A 23,648-nucleotide genomic window follows, 5' to 3' on the forward strand; every position below is an offset into this window, starting at 1 on the left:
GAGCGGTGCAAGGCGATCGCAAGGCGCAGTGGGGCCTGGGGGGGGGAACTCAAACTGCCAAAGCGATCAAGAGACTCCCCCCACAAAGCTTCCTCGGGAGAAACCATGTAGAAACAGGAGGGGAGGGGGAATCGAGTGTATTCACAGACACTAGAGTATGGGTAACTCCATTTTAGATGCCCTGACATCTGCGTTGGTCTATGCCGTTGCCGTGCAGACCCATACGTGTAATGGAGGCATTGGAGGAGGGAGCGTCTTCGCCACAGACAGACCTCTTTTCAGGAGGGAGGGGCTTTTTACTCCCGGATCACATATTGGAGCTTCCTGGAGACGAAAGCTGTTATTTTCTTCGGTGTCCTGGAGCATAGGACGTTGATGTACAGTAAGCAATAAAAAAACGTATAAAACGTATACATACGCTTCGCGCGTACGGCGTTCGATATTAATAAAGCGTATGGATACGTTTCCAGCATTTTTTGTGTTAAGGGTAACTATGAAGCCTAGCCCCGAGTGGAATAGTAAGAGAGTGGCGACACTAGCGTTGACTCCCATTGTAACAATGGAATGCGGAAGTGCTCATTCTATCTCAATGGGATAGTTCCAGCCACAGGAGCAATGTTTGGAACTATAGCCCATATTGGCACCCGCTTTGCGGCGAGATCAAAGCGTGTCGCTACTCTCCTACTCTACACTCTGCCCTAGCCTAAGTGGATCTCAACCTGTGGGGCAAGTGGCCCCCCAAATAATTCCCAAAACATTTTAAAGATAATATAACATAAATATAAAAAAATGTTATATTTCTGTAACCCATTCTGGGCGGGAACCCCCTTTGGTGTTTTAAGCATTATGTTATACTTTAGCTATTGAAAAATAGCAAATCTACCAAGCTCACAAACTTGTATATCTGCTATTTTCAAAAAAATCGTGAAAATGTGGCGCAAATCTTTGAATATATATTCTTTCACATTGAACGTTTTTAACTCAAACATATTGTCAGATGGGGGTCGGTGGCCAAATACATATATTTTGTGGGTCCTAAGGGTCCTTGACATGAAATAGTTTGAGAACCACTGACAGAAACATGAGGTTTTTTCAGAAAACTGTCAGGATTTAGAAGACATTTTGTGGAACTCTGGGGTCAGATGGGTGAGCAGCAAATAAATATACCCTTTGGTCCGATGGGTGGGCAGCAGACACTTTCTAAAGTGGGCCTTGTTTGATTCACAGCATGTTGACAACCACTGCCTACTACAAAAGTTGTCACATGACCTCCTAGGTGGAGTTGAACAGAGCGCTTGTCAGGACTCGTTTCTCAGGACTTCAGCGCAGGGCATTTAGTAACTTCATTCTGCTGTGTCAACATTGTAACATTTAGTAACTTCATTCTGCTGTCAACATTGTAACATTTAGTAACTTCATTCTGCTCTGTCATCATTGTAACATTTAGTAACTTCATTCTGCTGTGTCAACATTGTAACATTTAGTAACTTCATTCTGCTGTGTCAACATTGTAACATTTAGTAACTTCATTCTGCTGTGTCAACATTGTCCTTTGGGCACTTTTGATGCCTAGGACGCCCACACACGTCCTATCAAATTAAACCGCTGGGTGCCTGGCGGGAGCCCCTTCTGGTGTTTTAAGCATTATGTTATACTTTAGCTATTGAAAAATAGCAGATCTACAAGCTCATAGCGCGGCACCGAGTGCCGCGCTACGAGCTTGCAGGTCTGCTATTTTTTTTTTTATCGTGAAAATATGGTGCAAATCTTTGAATGTATATTCTTTCAGAGTGAACGTTTTTAACTCAAATCTTTACTTCTGAGGAAACTGATTGAGAACCACTGACATAGAAACATGGATTTTTGTGAAAACTGTCAGGATTTGGAAGACACTTTTAGAATCGGCCTCAGGTCTAAATGGGTTAAGGTATTTTTTAAACAATCTAAAACGGGATCGCTAAAATCACGGCCGTTGCTAGGTAACACCTTGCCGGTCCGTCCCGGAACCAACCTGTTTTGCTGCGCGCAGCCGTTCACTTTGTGGTTTACGACGGGCCGACGATCTTCCTTATTTACTCTGAATCTACGGCTTTGATCAGAACGCTCATGTTCCGTCCTCATTTCTGACTTCATCATGTGTCTCTTTTAGAATATTAACGATTCTAAATAGGGATGCCAGGAAGGGACCTTTTTTTTTTAATCAATATCTAAGATGTTATATTATGCACACCCATGGTCACATAACCATTATATGTTGAGTGCATGCTTTGATGGTTACAGTTTTATAATCAGTTTTGATGAGTAAACCTTCGTGGAGATCTTCTCAGTTCTCATTGTGTATGCTAGTTACTGCCATTCAGGATGGAAAATGAAATCCATTTGGATTTGGGGAGAAGTAGTTTCACAAGGGGCTGGTATGAAGTACTTGATATAAACAGAAAACGTTCAGTTCACTAGTCTACACTACTCTTCACCTGCCTTCATTTCATCTGATTGTCTGTCTGGCAGGCACTTAACAAGCGATCTGTGTCTGTTAGAGAGAGGGGCAGAGAAGAGTGGCTTTGCTCAACTTGATTTATACTTATATTCTCCACTCTTTTTTATTTATATATATATATTTTTATCCCACGATTTTGTAACCCATTTTTCACCCCTGTGTCAATCATCTAATGTGATCCTGGGCTCTACACACCCTCCACCAACCTAGTCCCCATATATGGGGGACATGGGGAGAGCAACAGACTTGAACTCATGCTTCCTTCATGCCTGAGTGTCCAAGTTGCTCCTTTTCTCCACTCTTGATGAAGGCACATGTTCGATATATCATGACGCCTTACTAATCGGACTAATCAGAAAATCGATTAATCGGCGGCATCCCTACTTCTAAAGAGAGATCAGTCTTATTACGACGGCGATGTCGGCGATCACCCATTTTCAACCTATCGCCATATACTTTGTCCTCAGTGATGCTTATGATATTGTGCCATTTCATTAACCCATTTTGTGCAGGAACCCCTTTTGGTGTTAGCATTACGTTATGCTTTAGCTATTGAAAAATAGCAGACCTACAAGCTCATGCTATTTTTGAACCACTGACATAGAAACATAGCTTTTTCAGAAAACTGTTTTTAGATCTGATCTCAGGTCAGAATGGGTTAAGAATAGTTTGATGGTAGTATGAGGATCTCAATCATTCTCTTGCCTAATATAACACAATCGGTTACTGTCTTGATGTGCAATGTTAACGTTGGTGTCCTTAGTAAGGATGGGTATCTTTAGGAGTTAATCGATTCCTTAATTCATTCATTTTGATGTGTACCCGGCATATTTTGATTCAGTTTGTGCTCTGAATGTAATTTAGATGCCCAACCCCTAGTCCACTCCTTACTACAGTCACTGTACTTAATGTAGATAGATGCCCAACCCCTAGTCCGCTCCTTACTACAGTCACTGTACTTAATGTAGATAGATGCACAACCCCTAGTCCACTCCTTACTACAGTCACTGTACTTAATGTAATTTAGATGCCCAACCCCTAGTCCACTCCTTACTACAGTCACTGTACTTAATGTAGATAGATGCCCAACCCCTAGTCCGCTCCTTACTACAGTCACTGTACTTAATGTAGATAGATGCACAACCCCTAGTCCACTCCTTACTACAGTCACTGTACTTAATGTAATTTAGATGCCCAACCCCTAGTCCACTCCTTACTACAGTCACTGTACTTAATGTAGATAGATGCCCAACCCCTAGTCCACTCCTTACTACAGTCACTGTACTTAATGTAGATAGATGCACAACCCCTAGTCCACTCCTTACTACAGTCACTGTACTTAATGTAGATAGATGCCCAACCCCTAGTCCGCTCCTTACTACAGTCACTGTACTTAATGTAGATAGATGCACAACCCCTAGTCCACTCCTTACTACAGTCACTGTACTTAATGTAATTTAGATGCCCAACCCCTAGTCCACTCCTTACTACAGTCACTGTACTTAATGTAGATAGATGCCCAACCCCTAGTCCGCTCCTTACTACAGTCACTGTACTTAATGTAGATAGATGCACAACCCCTAGTCCACTCCTTACTACAGTCACTGTACTTAATGTAATTTAGATGCCCAACCCCTAGTCCACTCCTTACTACAGTCACTGTACTTAATGTAGATAGATGCACAACCCCTAGTCCACTCCTTACTACAGTCATTGTACTTAATGTAGATAGATGCCCAACCCCTAGTCCACTCCTTACTACAGTCACTGTACTTAATGTAGATAGATGCACAACCCCTAGTCCACTCCTTACTACAGTCACTGTACTTAATGTAGATAGATGCCCAACCCCTAGTCCACTCCTTACTACAGTCATTGTACTTAATGTAGATAGATGCCCAACCCCTAGTCCACTCCTTACTACAGTCATTGTACTTAATGTAGATAGATGCCCAACCCCTAGTCCACTCCTTACTACAGTCACTGTACTTAATGTAGATAGATGCCCAACCCCTAGTCCACTCCTTACTACAGTCACTGTACTTAATGTAGATAGATGCCCATTAACCCCTAGTCCACTCCTTACTACAGTCACTGTACTTAATGTAGATAGATGCACAACCCCTAGTCCACTCCTTACTACAGTCACTGTACTTAATGTAGATAGATGCCCAACCCCTAGTCCACTCCTTACTACAGTCACTGTACTTAATGTAGATAGATGCCCATTAACCCCTAGTCCACTCCTTACTACAGTCACTGTACTTAATGTAGATAGATGCCCAACCCCTAGTCCACTCCTTACTACAGTCACTGTACTTAATGTAGATAGATGACCAACCCCTAGTCCACTCCTTACTACAGTCATTGTACTTAATGTAGATAGATGCCCAACCCCTAGTCCGCTCCTTACTACAGTCACTGTACTTAATGTAGATAGATGCCCAAACCCTAGTCCCCTCCTTACTACAGTCACTGTACTTAATGTAGATAGATGCCCAACCCCTAGTCCCCTCCTTACTACAGTCACTGTACTTAATGTAGATAGATGCCCATTAACCCCTAGTCCACTCCTTACTACAGTCATTGTACTTAATGTAGATAGATGCCCAACCCCTAGTCCCCTCCTTACTACAGTCACTGTACTTAATGTAGATAGATGCCCAACCCCTAGTCCACTCCTTACTACAGTCACTGTACTTAATGTAATTTAGATGCCCAACCCCTAGTCCCCTCCTTACTACAGTCATTGTACTTAATGTAGATAGATGCCCAACCCCTAGTCCCCTCCTTACTACAGTCACTGTACTTAATGTAGATAGATGCCCAACCCCTAGTCCCCTCCTTACTACAGTCACTGTACTTAATGTAGATAGATGCCCAACCCCTAGTCCCCTCCTTACTACAGTCATTGTACTTAATGTAGATAGATGCCCATTAACCCCTAGTCCACTCCTTACTACAGTCACTGTACTTAATGTAGATAGATGCCCAACCCCTAGTCCACTCCTTACTACAGTCACTGTACTTAATGTAATTTAGATGCCCAACCCCTAGTCCACTCCTTACTACAGTCACTGTACTTAATGTAGATAGATGCCCAACCCCTAGTCCACTCCTTACTACAGTCATTGTACTTAATGTAGATAGATGCCCAACCCCTAGTCCCCTCCTTACTACAGTCACTGTACTTAATGTAGATAGATGCCCAACCCCTAGTCCCCTCCTTACTACAGTCATTGTACTTAATGTAGATAGATGCCCATTAACCCCTAGTCCACTCCTTACTACAGTCACTGTACTTAATGTAGATAGATGCCCAACCCCTAGTCCACTCCTTACTACAGTCACTGTACTTAATGTAATTTAGATGCCCAACCCCTAGTCCACTCCTTACTACAGTCACTGTACTTAATGTAGATAGATGCCCAACCCCTAGTCCACTCCTTACTACAGTCACTGTACTTAATGTAGATAGATGCCCAACCCCTAGTCCACTCCTTACTACAGTCACTGTACTTAATGTAATTTAGATGCCCAACCCCTAGTCCACTCCTTACTACAGTCACTGTACTTAATGTAATTTAGATGCCCAACCCCTAGTCCACTCTTTACTACAGTCACTGTACTTAATGTAATTTAGATGCCCAACCCCTAGTCCACTCCTTACTACAGTCACTGTACTTAATGTAATTTAGATGCCCAACCCCTAGTCCCCTCCTTACTACAGTCACTGTACTTAATGTAGATAGATGCCCAACCCCTAGTCCACTCCTTACTACAGTCACTGTACTTAATGTAGATAGATGCCCAACCCCTAGTCCCCTCCTTACTAGTCACTGTACTTAATGTAATTTAGATGCCCAACCCCTAGTCCACTCCTTACTACAGTCACTGTACTTAATGTAGATAGATGCCCAACCCCTAGTCCCCTCCTTACTACAGTCACTGTACTTAATGTAATTTAGATGCCCAACCCCTAGTCCACTCCTTACTACAGTCACTGTACTTAATGTAGATAGATGCCCAACCCCTAGTCCCCTCCTTACTACAGTCACTGTACTTAATGTAGATAGATGCCCAACCCCTAGTCCACTCCTTACTACAGTCACTGTACTTAATGTAGATAGATGCCCATTAACCCCTAGTCCACTCCTTACTACAGTCACTGTACTTAATGTAGATAGATGCCCATTAACCCCTAGTCCACTCCTTACTACAGTCATTGTACTTAATGTAGATAGATGCCCATTAACCCCTAGTCCACTCCTAACTACAGTCACTGTACTTAATGTAGATAGATGCCCAACCCCTAGTCCACTCCTAACTACAGTCACTGTACTTAATGTAGATAGATGCCCAACCCCTAGTCCACTCCTTACTACAGTCACTGTACTTAATGTAGATAGATGCCCAACCCCTAGTCCACTCCTTACTACAGTCACTGTACTTAATGTAGATAGATGCCCAACCCCTAGTCCACTCCTTACTACAGTCACTGTACTTAATGTAGATAGATGCCCAACCCCTAGTCCACTCCTTACTACAGTCACTGTACTTAATGTAGATAGATGCCCAACCCCTAGTCCACTCTTTACTACAGTCATTGTACTTAATGTAGATAGATGCCCATTAACCCCTAGTCCACTCCTTACTACAGTCACTGTACTTAATGTAGATAGATGCCCAACCCCTAGTCCACTCCTTACTACAGTCACTGTACTTAATGTAGATAGATGCCCAACCCCTAGTCCACTCCTTACTACAGTCATTGTACTTAATGTAGATAGATGCCCAACCCCTAGTCCGCTCCTTACTACAGTCACTGTACTTAATGTAGATAGATGCCCAACCCCTAGTCCACTCCTTACTACAGTCACTGTACTTAATGTAGATAGATGCCCAACCCCTAGTCCGCTCCTTACTACAGTCACTGTACTTAATGTAGATAGATGCCCAACCCCTAGTCCACTCCTTACTACAGTCACTGTACTTAATGTAGATAGATGCCCAACCCCTAGTCCACTCCTTACTACAGTCATTGTATGACGGAGCACTTCAGCTTATAGTCGTTGTTTGTCCTCCATACATACAGTGAGGGGCCTTTTGTGTTCTTTAGGTGCCCTTCATTTGTCCAGGAAGTCATGTTGCTTGGCGCAAACTGCAAAGCCCCCCCCCCCCCCCCCCCAAACAAATCTTCCCATCCAGAACCACTCGTGGGAATAATGGCCTCTCTATAACTCCACTTCCGTTGGTTGGCATCATGACCGTGGGAGGCAACAAAAGGCCTCTAGGCAAGTCTTTTAGTGAGAACCTCATCAGAATATGACCGTCAGGGGAAAGCAGGCATGCCAGTTAGTAGGCAGCCACGCATCGCTAGTGGAGCCTGAGCGATGTAACCGCCAGGGGGAAGCAGCCATGCCAGTCAGTAGGCAGCCACCATAGACTGTAAAAAATATGGACAAAGCGTTCCCCGGGTCTAACATGGACGTAAAATGAAGCCTGTAATTCCTTGCACTGTAAGTCGCCATATTTCTAGATCCGTTTGGGCCCAGCTGGCCATTGGCTGGCTCCGTTTGGGCCCAGCTGGACAACGAGGCGGGACTTCCCCCCCTTACTCTTCGTTGGTTTTTATTCATCGTTATTATATGCAGTTTCCCTTGTTGAGCCGTACAGAAAGCTTGATTTACAGAGGCTTATCATGTAAAGGGTATTTTAATGAGCATAAAATCCCTCTACTTTTTTTTTTCCTGTTTTGTTTCCAATTGGTCCATGGTCTACTTCCTCTTCTTGGCAAATGCTTAATTTGATTTGTGTAATCATGGAATTTTGCACCAAATCCCAGTAATATTATTATTTCAGTTCTGTTAAGTCTACTACATCTCAGCTGGGATTTGGAGTCGACCAATAAACGGATATTATATCAACATGACTAATCTCCCCTAAAAGGAGGTTATGGTATTTAGCTATTGAAAAATAGCAGATCTACAAGCTCATAGCGTGGCACTCGTCTACTATTTTTGAGAAATCGTGAAAATGTATTGCAAATCTTTGAATATCAAGGAAGCTCTGAGAAGGAAGTGAAGTCGTCACGTGACTGGGCGGCGCCATGACACTTTCATGGGAGCCAAACTACCCGGAAGTTTGGCAGAATGCACTGGAGTCAATGAGAGCTCAGTGACCAGCTCATGAACAAACATTATTTATGAACAATTGAGACCTTTTGTAAAGTAATCACTTCTGGAAAATAACAGAAGACATGTAACACATTATTGTCTGCTGTGTTGTTATTCGATGTGTACACTCTCTGTGTAATCTTTATAGAGTATGGTATCTAAAGAGCACAAAGTACCTTTCTGAACGCACCAAGTATTGCAAGACTTCCCACCGTTTCCTGCCTGGCAGCAAAATCTCGCGATACTTCGGAGCCAGAAACGATACCTGCTGCTGTTTAGATCCTCAGATAAAATTATATACTGTGCACTCTGTGCGCACATCGAAAAGTAAGTGATTAGAAAACAACCTGTGATATGTCTTCTGTTATTTTCCAGAAGTGATTACTTTACAAAAGGTCTCAATTGTTCATAAACAATGTTTGTTATGAGCTGGTCCAGCCGGCTCCATTCACTGCTATGTATTCATTGCACTTCCGGTGTGAGTTTGGCTCCCATGAAAGTGTCCATGAAAGTGTCATGGCGCAGCCCAGTCACGTGACCACTTCCTTACCTTCTCAGAGCTTCCTTGATGTGTGTTGCGCTTTGTGATGACGCTGAAAACGGGCCTCGGCGCTGATTGGTTGTTCGTTAGACCCACCCCCACCACCGATTCTCATTGGATAATACATTTTTGTACCGAAAAAAATTATAGGTTCACAGACAGTGTAACACCAGACCAAAAGATGCAGTCCACTCAGAGAGTGGGCGGGGTCTTTGGGCTGCATCCAGGCTACCGCCGACCCCCATCTGAAAATATGTAGTTCCAGGGACCTCTTAGAAGCAATCATCACTCTGAAAGAATATATTCAAAGTAGGGCTCTCAAAGTTAAGGCACTATTAACTAGTTAACTCACAATCCTTTTAACGGCACTATTTTTTTTAACGCGCGATTAACGCACTGTGAAGTTTGACAGAATGGTTGAGAGATGCATGGCAATTTTACACTGAAGAGTTGAATAATTGAGTACCACAGACGAAAAACAGTCTAAGTCCAAATTTCATTCTGACCCCTCCACGAAAGGCCGTTGTCCTGAACCCTTATCTATAATTTATACATTATGGATAAATAGTGTGGACTTAGACTGTTTTTCGTCTGTGGCATTCATTATTGTTAAACAGCTGCATTACTTAAGTTAATTTAAGTCTACACAATTAGAAAACTTAGAAAACATGTTATTTTGATCAACATGGCCTGTTATCTCTCGTAATGGTACCATTGGCCAACATCAATACAGTTCTTTATTTTGGGTCTGGAAGGCTAAATGTCATCAAATGGTGGTCCGTGGCTCAAATGCAGAATAAATAATGGACCTTGATATGAAAAATCTCGAAGACCACTGATTTAAGGTATATTTAGAACGGATAAAAAATATGCGATTAATTTGCGATTAATCAGTTAACTATGGACAATCATGCGATTAATCAGATTAAATATTTTAATCGATTGACAGCCCTAATTCAAAGATTTGTTCCGCATTTCCACGCGTGACACTCGGTGCCGCGCTATGAGCTTGTAGATCTGCTATTTTTCAATAGCTAAATTAATGCTTAAAACACCAAAAGGGGTTCCCGCCCCAAAATGGATTAAGAGCGTCTAAAATCTAAATGGCTAAATTGTTCAGAGAAGAAGCTGATTGCTGCAATGTGTCTACCAGATAGCAGAACGTTAGTTAATCCAGACACGCTGTAGTGTAATAAACATCATCGTCATCAAACATTTTGATAACTGATAACTTACAGTTTGTACAGTGTTGCCACATACTGTGCTGTTGTTTTGGTGGAGTGAGTCAGTCAGTCATGCGCTCGGTGGTTGGTTGACTTACTCCATCCTTATTTGAACTCTGACCCCAAACTCCACTGAGTCAACAGCAGATGCGCTGATGTAACATCAGCCGCTACAGTGTGTCAAGAGGGATGACATTGAGCCGGTCATGAGCTAAACTCCAGCTAGGCTGCATGGCAATTAAACCAAACATATCCAAAACCACATTTAGAACCAATAACCCACTTGGTCTTCCTCATTTGGGTTAACCCATTTTTGGGCGGGAACCTCTTTTGGTGTTTTAAGCAACATGTTGTACTTTAGCTATTGGAAAAATAGCAGATCTACAAGCTCATAGCGCAGCGCCGAGTGCCACGCTACGAGCTTGTAGGTCTGTTATTTTTTTGAAAAATCGTGAAAATGTGTCCCAAATGTTATATGTTAATGTTAATATATTCTTTCAGAGTGAACAGTTTTTAACTCATATCTTTGCTTATTGGGGGGTCCCTGGAACAACATATTTTCAGATGGGGGGTCGGACTCCTTGACATGCAATTGTTTGAGAACGACTGACATAGAAACATGGGTTTTTCAGAAAACTGTCAGGATTTAGAAGGCATTTTGTAGAATTGAACTTTGGTCTAAATGGATTGATCGAATTAGTGAGAAGCATATAATAGTTCTTTTTTTTAAATGTCTTATCAATGAATTGACACAGGAAACTTCTACTACTTCTTTTTTTAACTAAAGCGATTAGGCTGCCCTATTTTATATTTCTTTCAAATATATAGCTAGCGAAATCTACAAGCTCGCAACGTGTCTTCCGTTTTCGCTACGTTTGAACATGTTTAAAACATATTTTGAAAACACGTTTTGGGAACATGTTATTGGGAACATCGGGAAGCCAGGGTTAATGTGGTTAAGATGCTTTCTAATGAGCATGGAGCCAGGATCAGTAACCTGATGGGACACGACCAGACTCTTTCTCCACAGGCTGGAGCAGGCCTGGCCCGTCTGTGTGTGTCATTAGATGGCTGCTACAGATGCGTATCAGTAAACCGCTCGCCCACATGTGTGTTTTTAATTCTGTAATCCAAGGTGTGCCTGCATGGGCCGTAGTTAATCTGATAACTTCTGCTACACTCCTCCTCCTCCTCCTCCTCCTCCCCTGCTCATGTCCAAACCAAATCCATGCTTTTTCTCCTCTTTCCATCTGACCTATGGGAACTTTGGGTTTTGTTTGGCTACAAAGTGCACCATTGTTGGCCCTCCTGTCTTTCTACTTCTGGCCCATGGGTCCTTGATGCTCGCCGCTCCGTTTGGCAGCCAGGTCTGTTAATGAGGGCAGAAGTGGCTATGTTGTTCACTTATGGCTCTTTCCAACTGTACTGTGCCGTGAAATTGGTTCTGGACTTGTTTCCCCCGCTCTCCGGATGTGTGGCTTCACATACATGATCAGATTATCCAATTCTGACCTGAGATCAGATTCATACGAGGTTTCCGCTGAACACACACTGGTCTGATTAACTCATTCTGACCTGAGATCAGATTCCAAAAATGTCAGTCGATTTTTCAAAAATAGCAGACCTACAAGCTCGTATGAGCTTGTAGATCTGCTATTTTTCAATAGCTAAAGCATAACATGATGCTAACACCAAAATGGGTTCCCGTTCAGAATGGGTTATAGATATTATTGATACGGAACCGAAATTCTGATTCTGAATATTACATTTGCATTAATTTGAACAACTATATTGAGCCCATCACCAGTTGAACCACAAGCCTAGCTTACTCGGTAGTCATCATCATTTTTCGACCGTGGTCGAGATTGTGGATTTCACAATAACACGCCATACTTCCCGGTCCTTCATTGCCATCCCCAGTTCCTGCTGGCTACTGATGCCTGTGACTCAGTAGTAGTTGATTAGGAATCTTGAGTTTCTTTTCCAGAAACTTGTTGCCATTAAACAGGCTGTAAAGGCCAGTCTACAGCAATGCAACTCCTCGCAAGTTGCAACATTGAACTAGCAATGCAACCATTGTCCCCAATGGCAGTTGCAATGAGTTGCAACCGATCGGAAGCAAAACAAACGTGATCGGGACATCCCTACCACACAGTGATATTAGTATCGCTATCGCTACACGAGGCTACCGCTAACCTAGCATCCTGCTGTGCTGTTCTGGTGCTGAAATCTGAAAGCGGTTGCTACATTGCGTGCTACATTGCGTGCTACATTGCGTGCTCTTTCGTAGGCCCCGCTAACCTAGCATCCTGCTGTGTTGTCCTGGTGCTGAAAGCTGAAAGCGGTTGCTACATTGCGTGCTACATTGCATGCTACATTGCGTGCTCTTTCGCAGGCCCCGCTAACCTATAGCGACCTTGCCGTGTTGTGTCTTCCAGGGGGGTTTTCGGTGGTGTTCCTGGCTCGCACACACAGCGGTGTCCGCTGCGCCCTGAAGAGGATGTACGTCAACAACGTCCCGGACCTGAACATCTACAAGAGAGAGATCACCATCATGGTAAATACATGCACACGGACGACTCCATGACACACGCATACAATTATTAGGGATGGGGATTATTGATTATAAGTCAATAACTCATTGATTGATATTTGACAATTTTTGATAACCCTAACGATCGATTAACTGTATTTTGTCTGGGATCAAAGGAACAAAAAAAATGCAGAGCTGAAGTAGACACCCTTCAATGTGTATGTGCTGTCGTTCTTAGTCTATGCATTCTGCTGACAGCTGTCATCTCAGGGTGTGACAGACAGACAGACAGAGAGACAGGGTGTGTCGAGAGAGAGAGAGAGAGAGAGAGGAGAGAGAGAGAGAGGAGAGAGAGAGAGAGAGAGGGGGGAGAGAGGAGAGGAGAGGAGAGGAGAGGAGAGGAGAGGAGAGGAGAGGAGAGGAGAGGAGAGGAGAGGAGAGGAGAGGAGAGGAGAGGAGAGGAGAGGAGAGGAGAGGAGAGGAGAGGAGAGGAGAGGAGAGGAGGGAGGAGGGGAGGGGAGAGGGAGAGGGAGAGGGGGAGAGGGAGAGGGAGAGAGAGAGAGAGATGCGCAAACATTGCATAAATGTGAGCATGCATGTCGTTCAAAAATGACATTTGACAATAATGTAAATAAAATAAAATAAAATCCTTTTACAATTTGACTTCCCAACATCAACAAAAAATATATAATACCGTTTTTAACTCAAATCTTTGCTTTCGGGGGGGGTCCCTGGAACAACATATTTTCAGATGGGGGGTCTGCGGCCAATTACATATAATTTTGGGGCTCCTTGCCATAGTAATAGTTTGAGAACCACTGACATAGAAATATTTTAGAAGACATTTTATATTAGTCACCTAGCAAGTTTTAGTCGACTAAATATAAGATTTTAGTCGACAAAAATATATTTTGGCGGGCCTTGATGCTGTCATAATGAATGTTTTTACACTTGCTGCAAATAGCCGATCTACAAGCTCACAACGCATCGCACTGTGAGCTTGTAGATCAGCTATTGTCAGCATGCAACCAAGTGTAAAATGACTTATACTGGATCTAGTTTATATTTGTTGACTACATTTTCAGTATATTTAGTCTCAGTTTTAGTCATCATAGCTTAGTTTTGATTTAGTTTCCATTTAGTTTTCGTCAGTAGAAAAAGGTAGCCGACGAACAATTCTCGTCTTTAGTTTTAGTCGACGAAAACAACACTGCCTGGCTCGTCGGTCATTGAAACATCACAACGCTAGAAGGTCCTGGGTTCGATTCCCGCTGGGGACGTTGTGGGCGCTGGCGGCGCGTTTCCTCCTCCGCGTCACATGCAGTAATCCTGGTCTCTAAACTGCCAACCCCCTGGCCAGCCGGGGCGCCTGATGGAGGGGAAAGGAACTGGTCTCTATACTGACTCCCCCTGGCCAGCCGGGGCGCCTGATGGAGGGGAAAGGAACTGGTCTCTATACTGACTCCCCCTGGCCAGCAGGGGCGCCTGATGGAGGGGAAAGGAACTGGTCTCTAAACCGCCTCCCCCTGGCCAGCCGGGGCGCCTGATGGAGGGGAATGGAACTGGTCTCTAAACTGCCTCCCCCTGGCCAGCCGGGGCGCCTGATGGAGGGGAAAGGAACTGGTATCTAAACTGCCTCCCCCTGGCCAGCCGGGGCGCCTGATGGAGGGGAACGGAACTGGTCTGTAAACTGCCTCCCCCTGGCCAGCCGGGGCGCCTGATGGAGGGGAAAGGAACTGGTCTCTAAACTGCCTCCCCCTGGCCAGCCCGGGCGCCTGATGGAGGGGAAAGGAACTGGTTCCTTCCACGCGCTACGTCCGACCAGGGAAACTCCCCCCTGTCAGGTGTAAAAGGAGCGACTTGGACACTCAGGCATGAAGGAAGCATGAGTTCATGTCCGTTGCTCTCCCCAGGTTGGTGGAGGGTGTGTAGAGCCCAGGATCACATGATTAGATAATTGACACAGGGGTGAAAAATGGTTTAGAAAATTGTGGGATCATTATAAATATATATATAAAAAAGCATCACAACGTAGCGCATGCCCAGTGAGAACTCACGTGGCTGCCTGTGGATAACAGCCCGGCATTGTCCCGAGACCCATCCTCATTCTAAATGCTTAAATTACCACTAATCTGCTGCTTGGACAGATGTATCTGTTGAACTCCTAACCCTACTGTCTCTCTCTCTCTCTCTCTGTGTGTGTGTGTGTGTGTGTGTGTGTGTGTGTGTGTGTCAGACTGATTCGCTGGAACTGTGAGTGTGCAGGCCTAACTCTCGCCACACACACACACACACACACACACACACACACACACACACACACACACACACACACACACACACACCCGACTTGAACCACTGACACAGATCTAGCCTGTTGCACCATCGCCTTTAGGTGTGTCAGTTTCCACAACACACAGCAGTTCCCTGAAACCGCTACAGCTGGCTTTTCACAGCCTAGTAAGAACGCACGCACACACACACACACGCACGCGCACACACACAAACGCACACATTGCTATATTTTATTTTCTACTCTAGCTTCGTTTCAGGTCTCCATATAGCATTTATTCAGACCAGTGTTGTTTTTGGCAGCACATTTCTATTTTAGTTTTAGTCATAGTCTTTGGAATAAAACTTATGACCATATTTTAGTCACCTGAAATGTTTTAGTGTTAGTCTAGTTTTAGTCGACTAAATATCGACTAATATTTTAGCTATTTTTTCAATAGCTAAATCATAACATAATGCTTAACACCAAACACCAAAAGGGGTTCCCGCTCAGAATGGGATAAATCTTCTGAAGGCAAATGGGTTAAAATGTGAATGGAAAATACCTGCATTTACACCGTTATTTTAGTGCGTGCGTCTTTTTCCGACGAGAATGTGAAACCATATCTCTCTTCACCATGTCTGAGGGTTTTTCTGGGTGCAGTATAGCTCAGGAGGAGGTCGTGTGGGAACCCCTTTTGGTGTTTTAATGCATCTTGTTAATTTAGCTATTGAAAAATAGCAGATCTACAAGCTCGTAGAGCGGCACCGAGTGCCGCACTACGAGCTTGTAGATCTGCTATTTTTGAAAAAAATCTTGAAAATGTGGCGCAAATCTTTGAATATATATTCTTTCAGAGCGAACGTTTTTTAACTCAAATCTTTGCTGCTTTAGTGCGTGCATCTTTTTTCGACGAGACTGTGGAACCTTTATCACTTCTGAACCATGTCTGAAGGTTTTCATAAGGTTGTTCTGGGGTGCAGTAGGTCAGGTGTTAGGTCGTATTATGGGGGGTATGGACTGAAGGTTGTTCTGGTTTCAGTAGGTCAGGTGTTAGGTCGTATTATGGGGGGTATGGCCTGAAGGTTGTTCTGGTTTCAGTAGGTCAGGTGTTAGGTCGTTTGGGGGGTATGGACTGAAGGTTGTTCTGGGTTGCAGTAGGTCAGGTGTTAGGTCGTATGGGGGGTATGGACTGAAGGTTGTTCTGGTTTGCAGTAGGTCAGGTGTTAGGTCGTATGGGGGGTATGGACTGAAGGTTGTTCTGGGTTGCAGTAGGTCAGGTGTTAGGTCGTATGGGGGGTATGGACTGAAGGTTGTTCTGGGTTGCAGTAGGTCAGGTGTTAGGTCGTATGGGGGGGTATGGACTGAAGGTTGTTCTGGGTGCAGTAGGTCAGGTGTTAGGTCGTATGGGGGGGTATGGACTGAAGGTTGTTCTGGTTTCAGTAGGTCAGGTGTTAGGTCGTTTGGGGGGTATGGACTGAAGGTTGTTCTGGGTTCAGTAGGTCAGGTGTTAGGTCGTATGGGGGGTATGGACTGAAGGTTGTTCTGGGTTGCAGTAGGTCAGGTGTTAGGTCGTATGGGGGGTATGGACTGAAGGTTGTTCTGGGTGCAGTAGGTCAGGTGTTAGGTCGTATGGGGGGTATGGACTGAAGGTTGTTCTGGGGTGCAGTAGGTCAGGTGTTAGGTCATATGGGGGGTATGGACTGAAGGTTGTTCTGGGTGCAGTAGGTCAGGTGTTAGGTCGTATGGGGGGTATGGACTTTTTTCCAGTAATATGTAACTTAACTAGTTACTTTCACATTTTGAGTAATAATATTACATTGACTTTTTTCCAAAAGTAATATTATTACTATTTTCACGAGCCTTGGTGGAACTGTGGGTTTGAGTGTTTATTTATAATGGTAGACTGGATAGGGGTCAAGTTGCTTTGCAGGCTGCTGATCCGCTCTAGATCTAGACTCGAACGGATATGGAAACGATGCACACTCGTCGGTACGTATGTGTGAAGTATCGTATGCAGAAGGGCGGGCCTTAAACAAACACGGAACAACAACCTAAACTAGTGTGTGTAACTCGTTAGACTGCACTGTTAGAGAGAAGAGACGTAAACAAACTAAGCATGGAGGAGGTGGAGGAGACAGACACCGGCACAACAAAGCGTTATAACATTCAATACTTGGAAGTATTCGCATTATTTTGAGTATGTCCGCGATTGAGACGAGATGAACATTATTGTCCGCTGCAAGTTGTGCATAGGGAAGAAGCTATATTCCACGTCGAATCTACTTCTAATCAATGTGTACAAATGGACCCATCATCATGTGTACACTATACAGTACACTTTTTAGAGTTAAATAAACACTGCAGAATAGGGGAGGGGGGACTGCTAATGTTGAAAATGCAAAGTAAGACTTTTGGGGACAAAATATGCAATTAAGTGTCCTTGAGGTCCCTGTTGTGCCGTTCAGCAGTTGCCCACCGCTGCTTAACTAGGAAGGGTTAAAGTCAGAGGACAGACTGCGTGTGGTTTATGTGCAGCACTTAAATGTTCCCTTTCTTTCTGTGTGGAAAAAACTGCCGTAGTGAAGAATTACACTATAATAGTGTGTGTGTGTGTGTGTGTGTGTGTGTGTGTGTGTGTGTGTGTGTGTGTGTGTGTGTGTGTGTGTGTGTGTGTGTGTGCGCGCATTGTGAGATATCATTTGGCTTCAGAAGACTTAGATTATGTCGCACACGACCACACACTCTTTTTGAGATATGCTACTACGGTCATTTTGTGCACTTTTTGAAACCGTTCAGTAGCCGGGATGGATGGATGTCGTTAGGATCTTGTCGATTCCGGTTCTAATCGATTCCCCCGTTTCAGTTCCATAATGGTAACCATTACCGTTAATAAAACATAAAAGTAATACATAATTCCATAAATAAATAGGTTGAATGTTTAACGCAAATATCTTCATTTCGTTAAGTGTTAACAGGAGTTAAGTAACAGCCAAGCTACACCAGGCTTTTCTCGCGCGTTTACTCTAAACACGCGGACCGCGCGTGCGTAAACCAAATGCCCCGGCTACACCAGATCTGTGGCGCGCGGCAGATTTGTGCGGGACCTTCCGGGAGGATATATAGATACGCGCGGAAGGGGGGCATACGCACGTAAAAAAAATTGAACCGATCCTATTTTTAGAGCACGCGTAGGATGGCCCGCGGTAACCGTGCGTCTGGTGTAGCTGGTATCATTGACATATATTGGTCCTATCCAAACGCACTGTACGCACGCAGTAATCGCTCGCAGTAATCGCATACGCACGCGCGCAAAATTGCCTGGTGTAGCTTGGCCGTAAGGGATAATATCTGCCTAGATCAATGTTGGGAGATAATTCACCTATAGGGAGTTTAACCACTGAGGCGAAGCCAAGGTGAATTATCTCCCGACAATGACCCCCTAGCCAGATATTATCCCGCTTATTAGATCGCTACCCAACATAAATTAATAAATTGACCCAAAACACAAACAACAAAAAAATAATTCCATAAGTTTGCGCTGGCTGCGTCTGCATGGCCAGCTGCAGGGCTGCAGCACTGTCGGAAAACAAGGAAGTGAGTTGATCAAATAGAATCAATTTTCGGGTTTTACGGCTTCGTCTATTTTCTCGCTCAAATGTTTTCAAAAACATTTTTGAGAGCAATGTTTAGCTGTAGTAAATGACATTGTGTGTCACTAGTGTGTGTGTGTGTGTGTGTTTACATGGCTGTCATGTTGGAAACAGCATTAACCCATTTTAGGCGGGGACCCCTTTTGGTGTTGGCATTACGTTATCCTTTAGCTATTTTTGAAAAATCGAAGAACGACTGACACAGAAACATAGCTTTTTTCAGAAAACTGTCATTTTCAATTTTTTTGAATCTGATCTCGGGTCAGAATGGGTTAAATCAAGCGGGGTGCAGCCGCGCAGCTGGTGCTCCGAGGGTCTGATTAGGCAGCGGTCTGTTGTAGCGCGGAGCGGTCCGTTATCAAGACATAACTCACCGCTGAATTCAGCCATTTGACCAAAGCACAAGATTTCTTGAAAAGTTATATACCACCTTAAGTCAATGTCACTGTGGAAGGAGGTAAAAGGTGGCGAACTTAACCCATTCTGGGCGGGAACCCCTTTTGGTGTTAGCATTATGTCATGCTTTAGCCATTGAAAAATAGCAGATCTACAAGCTCGTAGCGCGCCACCGAGTGGCGCGCTACGAGCTTGTAGATCTGCTATTTTTGAAAAATCGAAGAACGACTGACATAGAAACATAGCTTTTTCAGAACAGATTTTTTTTTAATTCTCAAGTCAGAATGGGTTAGAAGAGGGTCCAAGGCAGCTCTGTCCACTGTGTCCAGTTGAAGTGAAAAAAACATTTATTTCACATTAAAAAGGGTTAAAAACACGACCAACGCTTATATGAAACCCTCTCCAAAGAGCACCTAGTCTACAGTTTTCTCCACAACAAAGGACCCACGTAGCGCTTCTTCTTTTCTTTTTTTTATCAGCGATTGACCAATCAGAATTAAGTATTCGAACCAAGCCATGTAATAATCGTATTCCTCCTCTCCCCCAGAAAGAGCTGTCGGGCCACAAGAACATCGTCAGCTACCTGGACTCCACCATCAACGCCGTGTCAGACAGCGTCTGGGAGGTCCTCATCCTCATGGAATACTGTAAAGGTGTCTGTCTGTCTGTCTGTCTGTCTGTCTGTCTGTCTGTCTGTAGGGGCTTGTCTGTCTGTCTGTAGGGGCTTGTCTGTCTGTCTGTCTGTCTGTCTGTAGGGGCGCCGCACAAAATCCTGCTTAGGGTGCCAGATTGCTCAGGACCGGCCCTGGTTGGCAAGTAAAGGTCACCCTACCCCTAACCCTACCCCTGCTGTAGGGCATTAACCCATTCTGACCTGAGATTAGTTTTAGTCACATTGTAGTCACCTAGAATGTCTTGGTGTTAGTCTAGTTTTAGTCGACTAAATATCACAAGATATTGAAATGTATTTTTTGGTGTCTTGATGCCGTCGTCGTAATGGCTGATTTTACACTCGCTGAAAATAGCCGATCTACGAACTTGTAGATCGGCTATTTTCAGCATGCAACAACCTTCATCAGGACAGACTGATGAAGGTCTAATCGACGTTGACCCAATAAAGAGTGTCTGACAGTGTTGTCTGACTTTGTTTTTCCAAAGATACCCTTTTTAATGTATGCTCTATAGAGCATCGCAGTCCCTCCCCCTTTCAGAACGAGTGGCCCAGGAAATGATCAAAACGTATTTATTTAAAGACCTTTTAAGCGTCGTACGAAGCCAACTCTTGTCGTGACAAATCATGACAACACACAATATTTTGGACCAAACAAATAATTACAAAGAAGAAAAATTGTGTGTGTTGTCATGATTTGTCACGACTCGAGTTGGCTTCGTACGACGCTTAAAAGATCTTTAAATAAATACGTTTTGAAAAGCCTATGGAGAAAATGAATGGAGAATCATTTTCTGGGCCACTCGTCGTTCTGAAAGGGGGAGGGACTGTGACGCTCTATAGACTTCTGAGGTGTGTTTATCGGCCTTTTGCTAAAGAAAATGTCAACATGGAGATGACCCTTTGCTTCTCCTGCCCCCCCCCCCCCCCCCCAGCGGGCCAGGTGGTGAAGCAGATGAACCAGCGCCTGAACGTGGGCTTCAGCGAGGCGGAGGTCCTCCACATCTTCTGTGACACCTGTGAGGCCGTGGCCCGCCTGCACCAATGCAAGACCCCGGTCATCCACCGCGACCTCAAGGTGACCCCCCCCCCCCCCACCCTATCCCCGTGCAACACCTGTGTTCTCTCTAATTAACCCATTAACCCATTCTGACCTGAGATCAGATTCAAAAAATGTCAGTCGCTCTTCGATTTTTCAAAAATAGCAGACCTACAAGCTCGTAGCGCGCCACTCGGTGGCGCGCTATGAGCTTGTAGATCTGCTATTTTTCAATAGCTAAAGCACGACATGATGCCAACACCAAAATGGGTTCCCGCCCAAAATGGGTTAACCATTTTCATGTCTTCTTTTCTGAAATACCTCATGTTTCTGTATCAGTGGTGCTCAATATTTCATGTCAAGGACCCCAAAAATTATATGTAATATCACCGCCCACCCCCGACTGACAAAAGACGGGACGTAAAGGCTCTGTTCAAATGGCTAGTTGGATTTTCTTGGGCATTGTTAAGGTTGAATTTGTGTAAACCCTTTCTGCCCCTTCACGCTTTGGATTCATTGTGCCGAAAAGGGTAAGGAGCGTGTATTGTGGAAACTTGCGCCGTTTCTGAAATGCGGTGGGAGGGGCCCAGTGTGTGACCTCATCTCGGAGCTACAGAATGAGCGTAGGGAGAGGGAACATATGGGGCTAGCTTGGCAACAGAAATGTATCCAGCAAAGGAATGGCACCGTTCCTGAGCTTAACTCTGCTCGTCTGCCAAGTTTGCTGTCGGAGTTATTGCCGTGACAAACAAAGAGTACAGATTATACAACGGGTCGTTTCGAGGAAGCAATCTGATTGTTTGAAACATCCTTCTAGCCGTGGTTCAAACCAGCACCACTCCACACCTAGCCTGAGCTAACGTGTTAGTGTTAGGGTTTCTGGTCTAGAGGGGCGGGTCGCGGCTGAGATTTGCGCACGCCCTGATTGGATCTCATCGATCTGTCCGTCACCCCCGGCCCCTCCTCTCCCCCCTAGTGCAGCGCTACGTCACATCATTTGGAGCGACGCCCACCCGGAAGGGTTGACTCCCACTTTTAGACCAGAGCGGCCAATGCGTTCCTCCAGGCTTTCAATTTTTGCACCAACAAAAATGAAAGCCCGGTACCGAGGCTACTCCACACCTAATCAAAACAAAGAATTCAGCTGCTCTGTTTTTCCCAGAGCGCTAGCAAACTCGGTGGCTAGCTAGTTTATTGGGACATTTGTGGTCGCAGTGACTACATCTGTCATTAAAATAAATATTTTTTTCCAGCGATTTTCTTAGTTTTAAGGGTAGGCTAACTGTTGTATAATTGCAATATTATACTCAAGGGTGATTGTCACTTCAGTGATGCTTGTATAGTATAAATCCTGAAAAACCCTGTTTCTATGTCAGTTCTCAAACATTTTCATGTCAAAGACCCCAAAAAATCAAGCAAATATGTTCGCTCTGAAATAATACAGTATATATGGGTGAAATATAGCTGGGTGAACGTTACTTCAAAAGCAACGTCCCCTCCACAGGAGTCCGTCTTTAATCTCCTCCGTTGCTTCAGGTCATTAAGCGTCATTTAAAAAGGAAACGCCGAGTGATGACAGGAAACCAGAGACATTCTGTCATGTCAGCAGTATTGTAAATGAGTCCTCTCCTCTCCTCTCCTCTCCTCTCCTCTCCTCTCCTCTCCTCTCCTCTCCTCTCCTCTCCTCTCCTCTCCTCTCCTCTCCTCTCCTCTCCTCTCCTCTCCTCCCCTCCCCTCCCCTCCCCTCCCCTCCCCTCCCCTCCTCTCCTTTCTCAGGTGGAGAACATCCTCCTTAACGACCAGGGGAACTATGTGCTGTGTGATTTTGGCAGCGCTACACACAAGGTGCTGCTGCCACACAAGGACGGAGTGACCGCAGTGGAGGACGAGATCAAGAAGTGAGTGTGTGTGCACGTGGGTGTGTGGGTGCACGTGTGTGCCTGGAGGGTGACACAATTATCATATCATCGACTAATCGCAATTGTATTTGCGATGATCACAATTATTTTTGCATAATCTATCTTTTCCATATTGAACAATATGACATTATTGCATTTTCAATTTAAAAAACGTTCTGTTTTGAGACCGATTCGATACCGATTTAGATACTCTACCGATTTCATTGTGCATCCCTATTATATGATACAAGTTATTTTTTTTCAGATTTTACTTTGTGCAATTTTTAAACAACAAGACCAACTGCACCTGATCAAGATGATAGACTTATTTGCTGCCAACAATCTGCAGTTGTTCCAACTATGTCCGTTCGTTGCACAGTTCTGTCCTGCTCGCCTGTAGGCCAGTGTAGCCCTTTATTTACGCTCCATTTGTTCCGTCCTTTAAAAACCTTTTTGGGTAAGCCTCCTTTTCATGTACTGTAAGTGTTCCAGAGCCGATTATAATCCGACACATATTTTTCTGCTGCCATTTTTTATAGGATTAGTAGGTTAATGTTCAAATTAAATGATTTACTTTGAAATCATCGCACAAATCCGTGTATAATACTGAGGTTATACTCTGGTGTATTACACAGGGATTGGAGTTGTTCCGAGTTGTGATTTGTTTCCCCACATTTGCAGAAGCCAGTGATTCAACTTCCTATTATGGCCCTTATCGCCATTACATGGCAGCTCATAAACCCATAAACT

At 44.3% G+C, this 23,648-nt stretch overlaps 1 protein-coding gene across 1 annotated transcript in view; it reads left to right on the forward strand.

Annotated features, from left to right (window-relative positions):
• The window catches only part of bmp2k (BMP2 inducible kinase), a 93,410-nt gene that overhangs the window by 30,789 nt on the left and 38,973 nt on the right, over positions 1-23,648 (forward strand). Inside the window, exons 2-5 of the mRNA XM_083783447.1 lie at positions 12,876-12,994; positions 19,839-19,944; positions 20,897-21,039; positions 22,777-22,898. Of these exons, the coding sequence (XP_083639573.1) occupies positions 12,876-12,994; positions 19,839-19,944; positions 20,897-21,039; positions 22,777-22,898 (490 nt within the window). The remainder of the gene's footprint in view (positions 1-12,875; positions 12,995-19,838; positions 19,945-20,896; positions 21,040-22,776; positions 22,899-23,648) is intronic.

The sequence above is a fragment of the Protomyctophum parallelum genome (genome assembly GCF_964188405.1).
Source record: "Protomyctophum parallelum genome assembly, chromosome: 15".
In the NCBI taxonomy this organism is placed as follows: Eukaryota; Metazoa; Chordata; class Actinopteri; order Myctophiformes; family Myctophidae; genus Protomyctophum; species Protomyctophum parallelum.